Genomic DNA, 12,365 nt, shown 5'->3' on the forward strand with positions numbered 1-12,365 from the left:
ACAACTCACTTATGTATAACCTATAAACTTGAAGAATTTATGAACCAATATAGTGGCAAGGAAAGCTAACAACCTAACAGTAAGATCTATGGCCATTATTTTTCATTTAGTCCTAGAAATACATTTCCTTTCTTTAATGAATCAATATGGTCCATTTCAAAGAGAAACAAGTGGAAGTGAAAAACACCAAATTATAGTTGACCACTTTTAAAGCAAGTGCTGATGGAAGAAGCAAAATTTCCCATTTAAAATACCCAAACAACTCCAAATTCTTTAACTCGCAGTTAGCACGCCTGAAATCTCTTGACATAATAGAGAAGCAGAGACCCAAAGAGAGATATGCGGTTAAATAGTGCTGCCTCTGGTGGCGAAAGGAGATGCTAAGTTGTTTCACAAGGTTATTTTTCTCACACAGGCGCAGGCCTCCCGAACATTGGAGCCGTCTACGAATTATTCTGACGGTAACTCCACAGCTCCGGACAGAAACACAATAGACGGGCGTGGTCTTACAATCATAAGCCAGTTCCTTTCTCCAGTCCTTCCTGCCTATGTTCGCCTACGTGTTATGGGTTCTGCGGTCGTGATGAATCTCCCTGAACGGAGAAAAACCACACACTTCATCCCAGTAGCAAGAGTAGAGTTTCTCCTCTTGCTCTAAGCAGGGTGTTTGACCTTCTAGTCGACTGTGTCCTCTGTGCCCCGGCGCCAGCTGTGTTCCTGACCCCAGAATAAATCAAGGCTGCACGGGGCCTGGCAGCGCTCCGCACACATTTCCTGTCGCGGCCTAAGGGAAGCTGTTGGCCGCTGGGCCCGCGGGGGGATTCTTGGCAGCTGGGGGGTCCGTCGGGAGCGAGGGCGGAGGGGAAGGGAGGGGGAATCGGGTTGGGGAAGCCAGCTGTAGAGGGCGGTGACCGCGCTCCAGAGACTGCTCCGCGTCCTCGAGCGGGACAGATCCAAGTTGGGAGCAGCTCTGCGTGCGGGGCCTCAGAGAATGAGGCCAGCGTTCGCCCTGTGCCTCCTCTGGCAGGCGCTCTGGCTCGGGCGGGGCGGCAGCGAACACCCCACTGCTGACCGTGCTGGCTGCTCGGCCTCCGGGGCCTGCTACAGCCTGCACCACGCTACCATGAAGCGACAGGCGGCCGAGGAGGCCTGCAACCTGCGAGGTGGGGCGCTCAGCACCGTGCGTGGGGGCGCCGAGCTGCGCGCTGTTCTCGCGCTCCTGCGGGCAGGCCCAGGGCCTGGAGGGGGCTCCAAAGACCTGCTGTTCTGGGTCGCACTGGAGCGCGGGCGTTCCCACTGCACCCTGGAGAACGAGCCTTTGCGGGGTTTCTCCTGGCTTTCCTCCGACGCCGGCGGGTTCGAAAGCGACACGCTGCAGTGGGTGGAGGAGCCCCAACGCTCCTGCACCGCGCGGAGATGCGCGGTACTCCAGGCCACCGGTGGGGTCGAACCCGCAGGCTGGAAGGAGATGCGATGTCACCTGCGCGCCAACGGCTACCTGTGCAAGTACCAGTTTGAGGTCTTGTGTCCTGCGCCGCGCCCCGGGGCCGCCTCTAACTTGAGCTATCGCGCGCCCTTCCAGCTGTACAGCGCCGCTCTGGACTTCAGTCCACCTGGGACCAAGGTGAGTGCGCTCTGCGGGGGACAGCTTTCGATCTCAGTTACTTGCATCGCGGACGAAATCGGCGCTCGCTGGGACAAACTATCCTCAGGCGATGTGTTGTGTCCCTGCCCCGGGAGGTACCTCCGTGCTGGCAAGTGCGCAGAGCTTCCTAACTGCCTAGACGACTTGGGAGGCTTTGCATGCGAATGTGCTACCGGCTTCGAGCTGGGGAAGGACGGCCGCTCTTGCGTGACCAGTGGGGAAGGACAGCCGACCCTTGGGGGGACCAGGGTGTCCACTAGGCTCCCGCCGGCCACTGCAATCAGCCCCGTGCAGCAGAGAACGTGGTCAATCAGCGTCGACGAGAAGCCGGGAGAGATACCACTTGTCCCTGAACAAGACAATTCAGTAACATCTATTCCTGAGATTCCGCGGTGGGGATCACAGAGCACGATGTCTACCCTTCAAATGTCCCTTCAAGCCGAGTCAAAGGCCACCATCACCCCATCAGGGAGCGTGATTTCGAAGTTTAATTCTACGACTTCCTCTGCCACTCCTCAGGTTTTTGACACCTCCTCCGCCGTGGTCTTCATATTTGTGAGCACAGCAGTAGTAGTGTTGGTGATCTTGACCATGACAGTGCTGGGGCTTGTCAAGCTCTGCTTTCACAAGAGCCCCTCTTCCCAGCCAAGGAAGGAGTCTATGGGCCCGCCGGGCCTGGAGGGTGATCCTGAGCCCGCTGCTTTGGGCTCCAGTTCTGCACATTGCACAAACAATGGAGTGAAGGTCGGGGACTGTGGTCTGCGGGACAGAGCAGAGGGTGCCTTGCTGGCGGAGTCCTCTCTTGGCTCTGGTGATGCGTAGGGAAACAGGGGACATGGGAACTCATGTGAACAGTTTTTCACTTTTGATGAAACGGGGAACCAAGAGGAACTTACTTGTGTGACTGACGATTTCTGACGAAATCCCCCTTCCTCTAAATTCCCTCTAATCCACCGAGGAGCTAAATCAGAACTCACACTCCTTCCCTGAAGATAGAGGAAGTGGAAGTGCTTTTAGGATGGTGATATTGGGGGACCAGATAGTGCTGGGGAGAGATATTTTCTTATGTTTATTCTGGAGGATTTGGAGAAGTGATTGAACTTTTCAAGACATTGGAAACAAATAGAACACAATATAATTTACATTAAAGAATAATTTCTACCAAAATGGAAAGGAAATCTTCTATGTTGTTCAGGCTGGGAGTATATTGGTTTGAAATCCCAGGGGAAAAAAATTAAAAAAAAAAAAAATAAGGATTGTCGATAACCCAGACTCAAATATCACTGGCTTCCTCCGGGAGTAATTAGGAACAGCTGAGGGCATGCTGGGCGTAAGCAGCAAGAGTGCATTCTGCTTTTAGATTGAGGGAAAGATCCTTACGTTCCTGGAAGGAGACACAGATCTTTAAGAACTTGTAACTTTTCCCTTGGTTCTTTTATCCTTTGTTTTCAAAGTCACTGCTACTGGTGTGCTTTGCTATAAATCCAAAGTGTAGTGTTGCCAGAATTGCTGGCTCTAGAAGCAAATTATAGTTGACCAACAATTCAAGTGTTTACTTTATGTCCTTGCCCAAGGAAACACATGATTTGCGTGTTCCCCTTCCAATGTTTGTGCTTTCCAGTGTAATGACCTCCCCAAGCAAGTAGCCCCCTCCTAAACATCAAGATGCTCATCCTCATCTTCAATTATGGTGATGTTAATTCTCAATTAAAACGTTAATGCTAAGTATTGATTTGCAATCTTCTGGTTGCATCAAAGAAAAAGTAAGCTGGGTTTCCTCCAAAGTTGCTAGGTTCTTGTGCATTTTTAAACCCATGGAAAAACTTGAACACCAAGCCATTTTCTTTTTCTTTTGATAAGAATTTGTGCAATAACAATACTTGTTCATCTTGCAATGATGATAATTTTACAAGTGTTTACATGGGCAAAGGCATGGTAAACAGTTCACCATAAGAAATAATAGTATAAGAAATAAGTGACGAATTTTTAAAAACCTATCATCTTGTTATAACTGGGGAGTGTGAGAAAGTAATCTAAATGAAGCACTCCTATGAAAAATAATTAAGACATAATAAAAATCACTGTCTCGTGGAATCCAGGTCCCTAGAAGATATCCCACTTTTATTAGTATGCTGAGACTTTAAAACTAAGAGTATGGGGGTTGGTGCATGCAGAGAGGCAGAGAAACAAGCTTAGTAACAGGAATAAAAACAGAAAGAAGTTTAGACTTTATTTTCACAGAATTATTTTAATGTTCTTGTGTGTACAATGTATACAATGGAAAACGGACTTACAATTAGTACGTGATCAATTATAAAATATGACTAAAAAATTAAAACAGCTCAATCCATGAATTCATTTCCTAAGTATAAATATATATATTTAGTATTATAACATTAAAGGAATAAAACAATAGGTAATTTGCCTCATATACTAAATATGTTTCTAAATAGTTACATTTAAATAAAATTACAGAAAAAATAGAATTAACAACATTCAAGGGAGTTTTAGATATTACTTTACAAGTTAAATTAAAAATCAGGTAAGCACAGTAAATGGCTTGCCCATGTTCCCCAACCTGACTTGTCACATTATATCTCAGTTCATCTCAATCTTGGTGTTTTATCTTTCTCCTTCACATGATCTCTCAGTAGAGAAGGTAACAATTAGAGTAGAACATATGATGCTTTCTTTTGTAATTTGAAAAATAGCTTTATCTATAACTGAGCTGAACTGTTGTGTGTGTGTGCGTGTGTGTATACATAGTCATACATTGCTTTACAATAGGGATACATTCTGAAAAATGTGTTTTTAGGCAATTTTGTCATTGTGTCTACATCATAGCACGTGCTTACAAAAACCTAGATGGTATAGCATGTTACAGCACTGAATACTGTAGACAATTTTAACACAAATAATAATTTTCAAATAAGGTCGTATTCACAGGTACCAGGGGCTAATTTACACATGTTTTCAGAGGACACAATGCAATCCACAACAAGCATTCTATAGTATTTTTCTTCTTATATTGTGCTTCTCAATCCATATCTTTTATCTCAAGCTATAGTCTTATGTTTTTCCTCCTTTGAGAAGCTGCTATGTTAATTAATTGCCACTTAATATTTTGAAGAAATACTCTAGAAATACAACTTTTCCCACTGAGTGAACTCTGAATCATGTCAAATAATAATTCCTGTGAATGGGGCTTTTCCATGAAGCTCAGTGACAGGTCAAATAGTGATAATTCTGTGTGGATGTGGCTCTATTAAAACTCCAAACCTGTTCTGCCCCTCCTAGTGGCTGCTAGGATGATGGTCTTCACAGCTACTATGTTTGCAATGCTGCTGCTTTTGAAGGCTTCTGCAGAGCTGGGCAATGGAAGATGAAACTAGGCCAAGTTAAAATGCCATAAAGCTCACTATTCTTACCAAGATTTAGCTATTTTTCTTGAATAAACACTTTTTGGGCTATTACAGGTCTTTGGTTAATATTAAGAATACCAAAAGATATGATTTGGACATTTTTTTCCAGGTTCCTCACTGCTTTTAAGAAGGAGCAGATTTTTCAGAGAAACTTACTTTGCCATCTGGAAGTACCACCCATGTGTTGCATTTAGATGTCTTTGTAGTCTTCTTCAGTTTGGAAGAGTTCCCCAGTCATTCCTTGATTTCCATGACATCAGCAGTTTTTAAGATAATTGGACAGATTTACTTTGTAGTGTGTTCTTAATTGGGGTTTGTTTTTCATCCAGGCTGCCCATCTTTGGATGGAATATTATAGAAGTGATGCTTTGTTTCCCTTGCTTTTGCTTCTTAGCAGTTGGCATGTGATTTCAAATTGTCACATTATTTGTGATGTCAACTTTGATCATTCAATTAAGGTGGTGTTTGCCAGACTTCTCAACTCTAAATTCTTCCTTCTTAATTAATAAGTGTTTTGTGGGGAGGTAATTTGAGACTGTGTAAATATATGGTTCCTTATGAAACTTTCAATATCTAACTTGTATCAGTATATATTTATGAACTTCTATTTTATTCAAAAAGTTACCATCATTATTTACTTTGATATTTAAATTATCTCAGATTTAGGCAGTGTGATCCCCTTTGGGTTGTCTCCTGTGTCCTTCTGACAGGCTCCCAACCTTCTTGGATAGTTCTTTGCTTTCTGGCACAAGAAAATAGCCCAGACTCATTTTGTACTTCTTCTGCTCAAGTCCAAGAAGCTACAGTTAATTTTAGGGAAAAATGGTCATCAGAAAACATGATCTGTGCCCTAGATATACTCATTGCTTTCAAGTTATTGTTGTTACTAGGTGTCTTCTCAACAAAGAGAGTTAGGAAATGTATGTGTGTGTTTATGTGTGTATGTGTATGCATAAATATACATAAACCTACAATATACACACACATATACATGTGTGTTTATACCTACATTTTTTCCAAATCTATCTTATCTATTTACACTTTCATTTGTATTGAAAACCATAACTCACACCAATATCTCTAATTCCAATCCAACACCGTAGGGTTTAGTCTTCTCATCCCACTTGGTCTCTGTTACTCTGCTCTTGGCTGCCATCCATTGAAGATGTCCTCTTCAAGTCACTTGGATTCTAATCCCAAACAGCTGCCTGTTACTAGCAGCCCCACCTTTGTGAAAGTTCTCTTCTTCCTGCTTGGGCTCAGACACTAAACTGGGCCACCATCTGGGCCACTCTCTACACACCACTCAGACTCTATAACATTTTACTCTTGGGCATGATGCCTCCCCATTCTACTGGCATGGACACTGACCCTCCTTGGTCCCACTTAATGATGTTTTGGCTAAATTGTTTCAAATGGGAAAGGAAGGGAAGATGAAGAGATATTGAATTCTTATCACAAGTTATGCTTACCCACCTATACATATCCATGTACTTTTAAAAAACTGTCTTTAAAAAAATAACTATCTAGAACAACCTGTTCCCTTCACTTCATCTGGAAAACCCCCATTATTTTTCAGGTATAATATTGAATATTATTTTACCTGAAAGGTGTTTCCAAAGTCCTAACTCCAGGATAGGATCTAATGGTCACATATCCTATCATCTCAGTGTATGGCACATAGGAGGTTTTATGTATATGTGTGTGTATGTTTTAATCACCCTGCTTAACCTATATCTCAAATTTCTAGTGATTATTTAGAAGGATCGAATGCAGGTTCTTATGCTACCTTATATGCAATAGAAAGAATGTGTCTTACTATAGGTTAACTATTTAGAGGTTTCTAAAAATTAATTGATTCCAGTATCTCTTTATTGACAAAAAGGAAAAAATCATCAAGTTAAAAATAAAGCCTTGTTTTGGCAGATACTTGCAAAAATATAACTGATTTGATGAAATGTCTTCACTTATAGGTCAAGTTCTTTTAGTTACCTAGAGATATATTTAGCAGCTCATTTACATTGGAGGACACCTTGTGAGGTTATGCTGCTTAGTGTTAAATATTTTACAGGAAATTACTGGCATGTCTCCTGAGTGATTATTAATTCATGAGTAGAAAATTATCAGAGTTGTATATACTTTAAGGGTATATGTAATATTTTGATACATGTATGCTATGTGTAACTATTAAATCAGGGTAACTGGGATATTCATCACCTCAAACGTTTATCTTTTATTTGTGTTGAGAACATTACAGTTCTTCTCTTCTAGCAATTTTGAAATATATGATAAATTATTATGATTAACTATAATTTCCCTACTATAATATCAAATACTAGAACTCATTCCTTCTATCTACATTTTGGTACCCATTAATCAACTTCTCTTCATCCCACTCTTCCCCTTTCCCTTCTTAGCCTCTGGTAACCACCATTCTACCCTCTACCTTCATGAGATATACTTTTTTTAGCTCTCACATGTGAGTGAGAACATGTGATATTTGTGTTTCTGCACCTGGCTTATTTCACTTAACATAATGACCTCTAGTCTCAGCTATGTTGCTGCAAATGACAGCATTGCATTCTTTTGATGCCTGAATTCTATTCCATTGTGAATTTGTACAACATTTTCTTTATCCATTCATCCATTGATGGACACTTATCATCATCTTGAGATTATGCTAAGTGAAATAAGCCAGTCACAAAAGAACAAATGCTGTATAATTCCACTTATATGAAGTATAAGTGATTTCATATATTGGCTGTTATGAATAGTGCAGCAATAAACATGCAAATGCAGATATCTCTTCAATGTATTAATTTCCTTTCTTTTGGATGCATAGCCAGCAGTGGGATTGCTGGATTACATGGTAGTTCTATTTTTAGTTTTTAAAAGAAACTCTATACTGTTTTCCATAATGGGTGTACCGATTTCCATGCCTGTCAACAATGGACAAATGTTCCCTTTTCTCCACACCTTTACCAGCATTTGTTATTTTTTGTCATTTTGATAACAGCCATTCTAACTGGGGTGACATGATATCTCACTGTGGTTTTGAATTACCTTTCACCGATTGTTAGTGATGTGGTACATTTTCTTATATACCTGTTGGTCATTTGTATGCCTTCTTTTGAGAAATGTCTACTCTAGTGTTTTGCCCATTTTTTAATTACATTATTTGTTGTTTTTGCTATTGAACTGTTTGGGTTTCTTATACATTCTTTTACCATATATTAACATATTAATCTCCTGTCAGATGGAAAGTTTGCAGATATTTTCTCCCATTCTGCAAGTTGTCTCTTCACGATATTGTTGCCTTTGCTGTGCAGAAGTTTCTTAGCTTGATGTAATCCCATTTGTCAATTTTTGCTTTCATTGCCTGTGCTTTTGAGGTCTTACCCCAAAAAATATTTGCCCAAATTCGTGTCCTATGGCATTTTCCCAGTGTTTTCTTCTAGTAGTTCATCTATCTGTCAATGCCAGGGCGAGATGGAAACTTCCTAGAACATAGGTCATTCTTATGAGTAAGTGAAGAACTAAGAGGAAGAAATCTTACAGTGAATAGTCAACCAGGCAGCACTAAGAAAAATAAGAAGGAGCTGAGTTTACCCTGTGGCAAGGTTAGATTTCTGTCATCAGAAATAGAACGCAAAAACTGAGTTCTCTTACTGAAGAATAAAGACATTTCTATTTGTACATATTTAGGTATTAGTAGTGGTTTGTTTAGAAAATATCACATATATTTTGTCTGTACAAGAGAAGTAATGTTAACTGCCTCATAAGAATATTATGAAAAAAATGAATATAGAGACTTATTACAGCATCCTGGAGTAGTGTAAGCACTTATCAACAATCTTAGTAGCAGATTGAAGATAAAAGCTATGAAACGCCCATATCATGATATTTATAAATCACTCAGACCGTACCCACTAGAGATTTTAGGAAATCTTATTAATGTCATTATAAACTAGTGAATACAATTTAAGAGTCCTGAGAATGAGAAAACAAGTCTACTGGTCCACAACTCTGAAAAAAGTGAAAAGCCTTTAAATGTATCCAAGGATGGCAGGCAATGTTCCTAACCAATACATACTTTCGGTTAGTTAGTTACTAACTAACCAGTTATGTGATATGAGATGTTATGGGAGCTGGCAGTGATTCTCATTATTATTTGGATAAGAGATCTCTACTCAATTCCCACATCTGCCCCTCTTTCCAATGACAGAACTGGCTCCATATAGTATTGAACTAAAGGGTACTAGATGGATACTTACATGTGGCCAGAAAGCTTCCTTCTTAAAGCCCAGAATATGAGTATGTCCTCTGAATGATCCACCTCAATAGGTAAGTTATTCTGAAAAGTACTGTGCCATAGAAGGCAGTAACAATAGTTTATTCCCTGGACAAGCCCCAGATGGTCTACTCTCCAGTGCTATAATTGTTTATTTATCAAAAATGTTAAGGGTGTCATTTTGGCAGATATCATTATTACCCATACACCCTGCTTGGCTTAAAGTATTTTTTTCCCCATTACTCTCCTCATCAGCATATACAGGAAGCTCCTAAAATGATAAGCCAAGTAAATAGGCTTTAAATTCTTTTTCTAAGATGGTTGAATAGAAATAATAAAGAATAGGAAAACAATCACAGATTATTCTGATATGTTGCAATAACCACATTGCACTTTTTTATAGGGCTGTAATATCTGCATAGCAACTTTTTATAGAGAAAATATTTTACATTTGCTATCTTGCTTTATGTAGCCTCACAAAATCCCTGTGAAACTGGGGGAGGAATAGCTGCAGTATCTACAACAGTTCTCAAGATGGGTCCTACAGAATTATTGAAACTGTTATCATAGGCAGATCAGTAAGATTCCTCATTTTAACAAGAAGTCCTTCTCCTTGAAAAGGTAGAAAACCAAAGAGTTTTATAGGGAGTAAAATTTCTATGTTCTTGAAGCTGAGTCACATTTGACTGAACTTTTCAGGTTTCTGTGAAAGTCAAGTCAGAATTAAAACTTTTTTTTTAATGCTTCGGTTATATTTGGCAGGTGAATAAGGAGATATGGGCCAATACTAGGAAATTCGCTATCTCAGACCTTAGCACCTTCATTAGAACCTCTCACCTTTTAAAAAAAATTAATTGGTTAACTTATTTTAATTGACCAAAAATAATTGTATATATTTATGTGATATTTTGACATGTATGTTGCAGAAAGATTAAATCAAGCCAGTTAACAACCCATCACCTCACCTACTTATTTTTTTGTGATGAGAATGTTGGGAATGTTTAAATATACTCTTTCAGTAATTTGAAGTATACTTTAATTTTTTTCTTTTTCTTCTATTTCAGGTCTTAGAATAGGTGTGGGAGGGTTGGCTAACGCTTCCATTTATAGTCTTGACACTTCCCTCCATTGTTTGAGACTGAAGTTTCAACAGTTTTAATTCCTTAAAAATAATTTAGTCTCATTTTTGCCTTCAGTTTTTCTCTTTGCACTGATCTTTCCTTTGAGTTATACATCCATTAAGTCTGTTGTGCCAAAACACCAGCACAAGGAGAAATCTCATTACCTTGCTTTTTCCATTTGCACTTCATCTGTTCTGGTGATCTACCCCAGCCTGCGATCAGATTTACCTTCCTAATATACCACTCTACCATTCAGCTCTGCTGCCCAAAATGTTCCCAGGCATCCTCCTTACACAAAGTTCATGCTCTTTATGCTGGCTCAGGGCCCTTCAAGACCTTATCAGGTTAGTCCACACTTCTCTCATATTACACCCTGTGCTTTTGCCAAACTAAATTACCCACTCCTTTGCTTTATTGTAGCTTCATGATTCTAATCCACATTCTTTCTACCTGAGATATCAGTCATTACCAGCTGGAATGCTAAAATATATCCATGCTGCACATCCCAGTTTAAATGCTACCTCTTCCAAGGTATCTTCCCCAGTTACCTAAAAGCCAAACCAATCCTCGGAAATCCCTTATCACTTTATTTGAATCTCTCAACCACATGCCATGTTGTTTAAGTCAAGGGCTGTGCCTTACACATTTTGTGAAAAGCAAATTGTTTTCATATTGCAAGCTATCAACAGATGTTTCCTAAATAAGTTATATAGGCAACAAATAGTTTAAATGGCTATTAATTTTTTACTGAAAATCCAAGTTTCAACAATTTCAAATCCTTAAACATAATTAAGTAACTGTATTATACATTATTACTAAAAGGTATCATAGCCACATTATATAGTTTTTCACTTTATGGTATATACATATTAACTCAGACAATTATGAAACAAAGTTTTCTGATCTGTATTCCTGAAAGTCTAACTTTCCACTCACCCACATCTACCCTCCTACATGGTTAAGAACTGAGACACTCTTCCTCCCCAGACCATCTCTTTTCTTACAAAGACATCTATAAATAAGACTTGCAGATGGAATCTGTTTCTCCCAATATCTTCTAACACCACCTCTTCCACCCACGCTGCTAAACGTCCTCCCCTCTGAAGACCAGTGTCAGATGTCCTGATGGCTCAAAGCAGCAGGAATTCTGGAATGAAAAGTTGAGTTAGCTGAGGTGCCATTGTTTGGAGGAGTACTGGTGGGGGTAAATCTAAGTCTAGCAGGGAGCTGAAGGACAGATGGCAATGGTCTGTGTCCTCAGGGACAAAACTACATTCTAGTAGAACCTATCCAACAGCTCTACAGCTGTAACTTCAGGAGGACAGAGGTTCCCTGGAACACTGGCTTCTCTACTCAAAGGTCTGTGGAACTAGAATTCTAGTGGTTCCAGTCAATGACAAAAATCCTGACTCTACTACCCAACAAATTGGTGACCAATAGGTTAAAAAAAAAAAAAAAGGAAATACAAATTAAATTTAAAATAATTACACATCTGTCATTCTTTAACCTCACCCCAAATCTCCACTATCACCATTATCTTCTTGACATCCCATTTGTATTATTTTTCCACCAGCCTTACTTCCCTTATTTCTTGAACACAAAGACAGACTAATCCATTACAATTGGCAGTAACTGAGAAGAAGTCTGTACAGATACTTCCAGGCCTCTGAAGCTGCAGGTAGGCCTCTACTCTCATTGAGATTGCCTTTTGAATGAGGTGCCGAGATTGTGGGTGGTAGATGGAATGGGAATAGTTTTAAGCACCCAAGGTCAGGCCCTCCTCTCCAAGCCATCAGGTTAGTATTTTCCTAAATGATTCATTTTCAAAGTATCAGCTGACCCAAAATACGTGTTGCTTCCACAAAACTCTACTTAAATTCTCTTAC

The 12,365-nt window shown here is 40.0% G+C and overlaps 1 protein-coding gene across 1 annotated transcript; it reads left to right on the plus strand.

Moving 5' to 3' along the window:
* The first annotated feature begins 632 nt into the window (after positions 1-632).
* Positions 633-2,914, plus strand: CLEC14A (C-type lectin domain containing 14A). Its single transcript, XM_033188219.1, has one exon. It carries the CDS (start codon positions 992-994, stop codon positions 2,465-2,467), a length of 1,476 nt encoding a protein of 491 aa, XP_033044110.1. The 5' UTR covers positions 633-991; the 3' UTR covers positions 2,468-2,914.
* Positions 2,915-12,365: the final 9,451 nt, after the last annotated feature.

This window comes from Trachypithecus francoisi, unplaced genomic scaffold (assembly GCF_009764315.1).
Source record: "Trachypithecus francoisi isolate TF-2019V2 unplaced genomic scaffold, Tfra_2.0 Lachesis_group3, whole genome shotgun sequence".
NCBI lineage: Eukaryota > Metazoa > Chordata > Mammalia > Primates > Cercopithecidae > Trachypithecus > Trachypithecus francoisi.

Excerpts from the sequence above, each read along its gene's own strand:
- CLEC14A (XM_033188219.1), top strand. The coding sequence starts at position 992 with ATGAGGCCAGCGTTCGCCCTGTGCCTCCTCTGGCAGGCGCTCTGGCTC.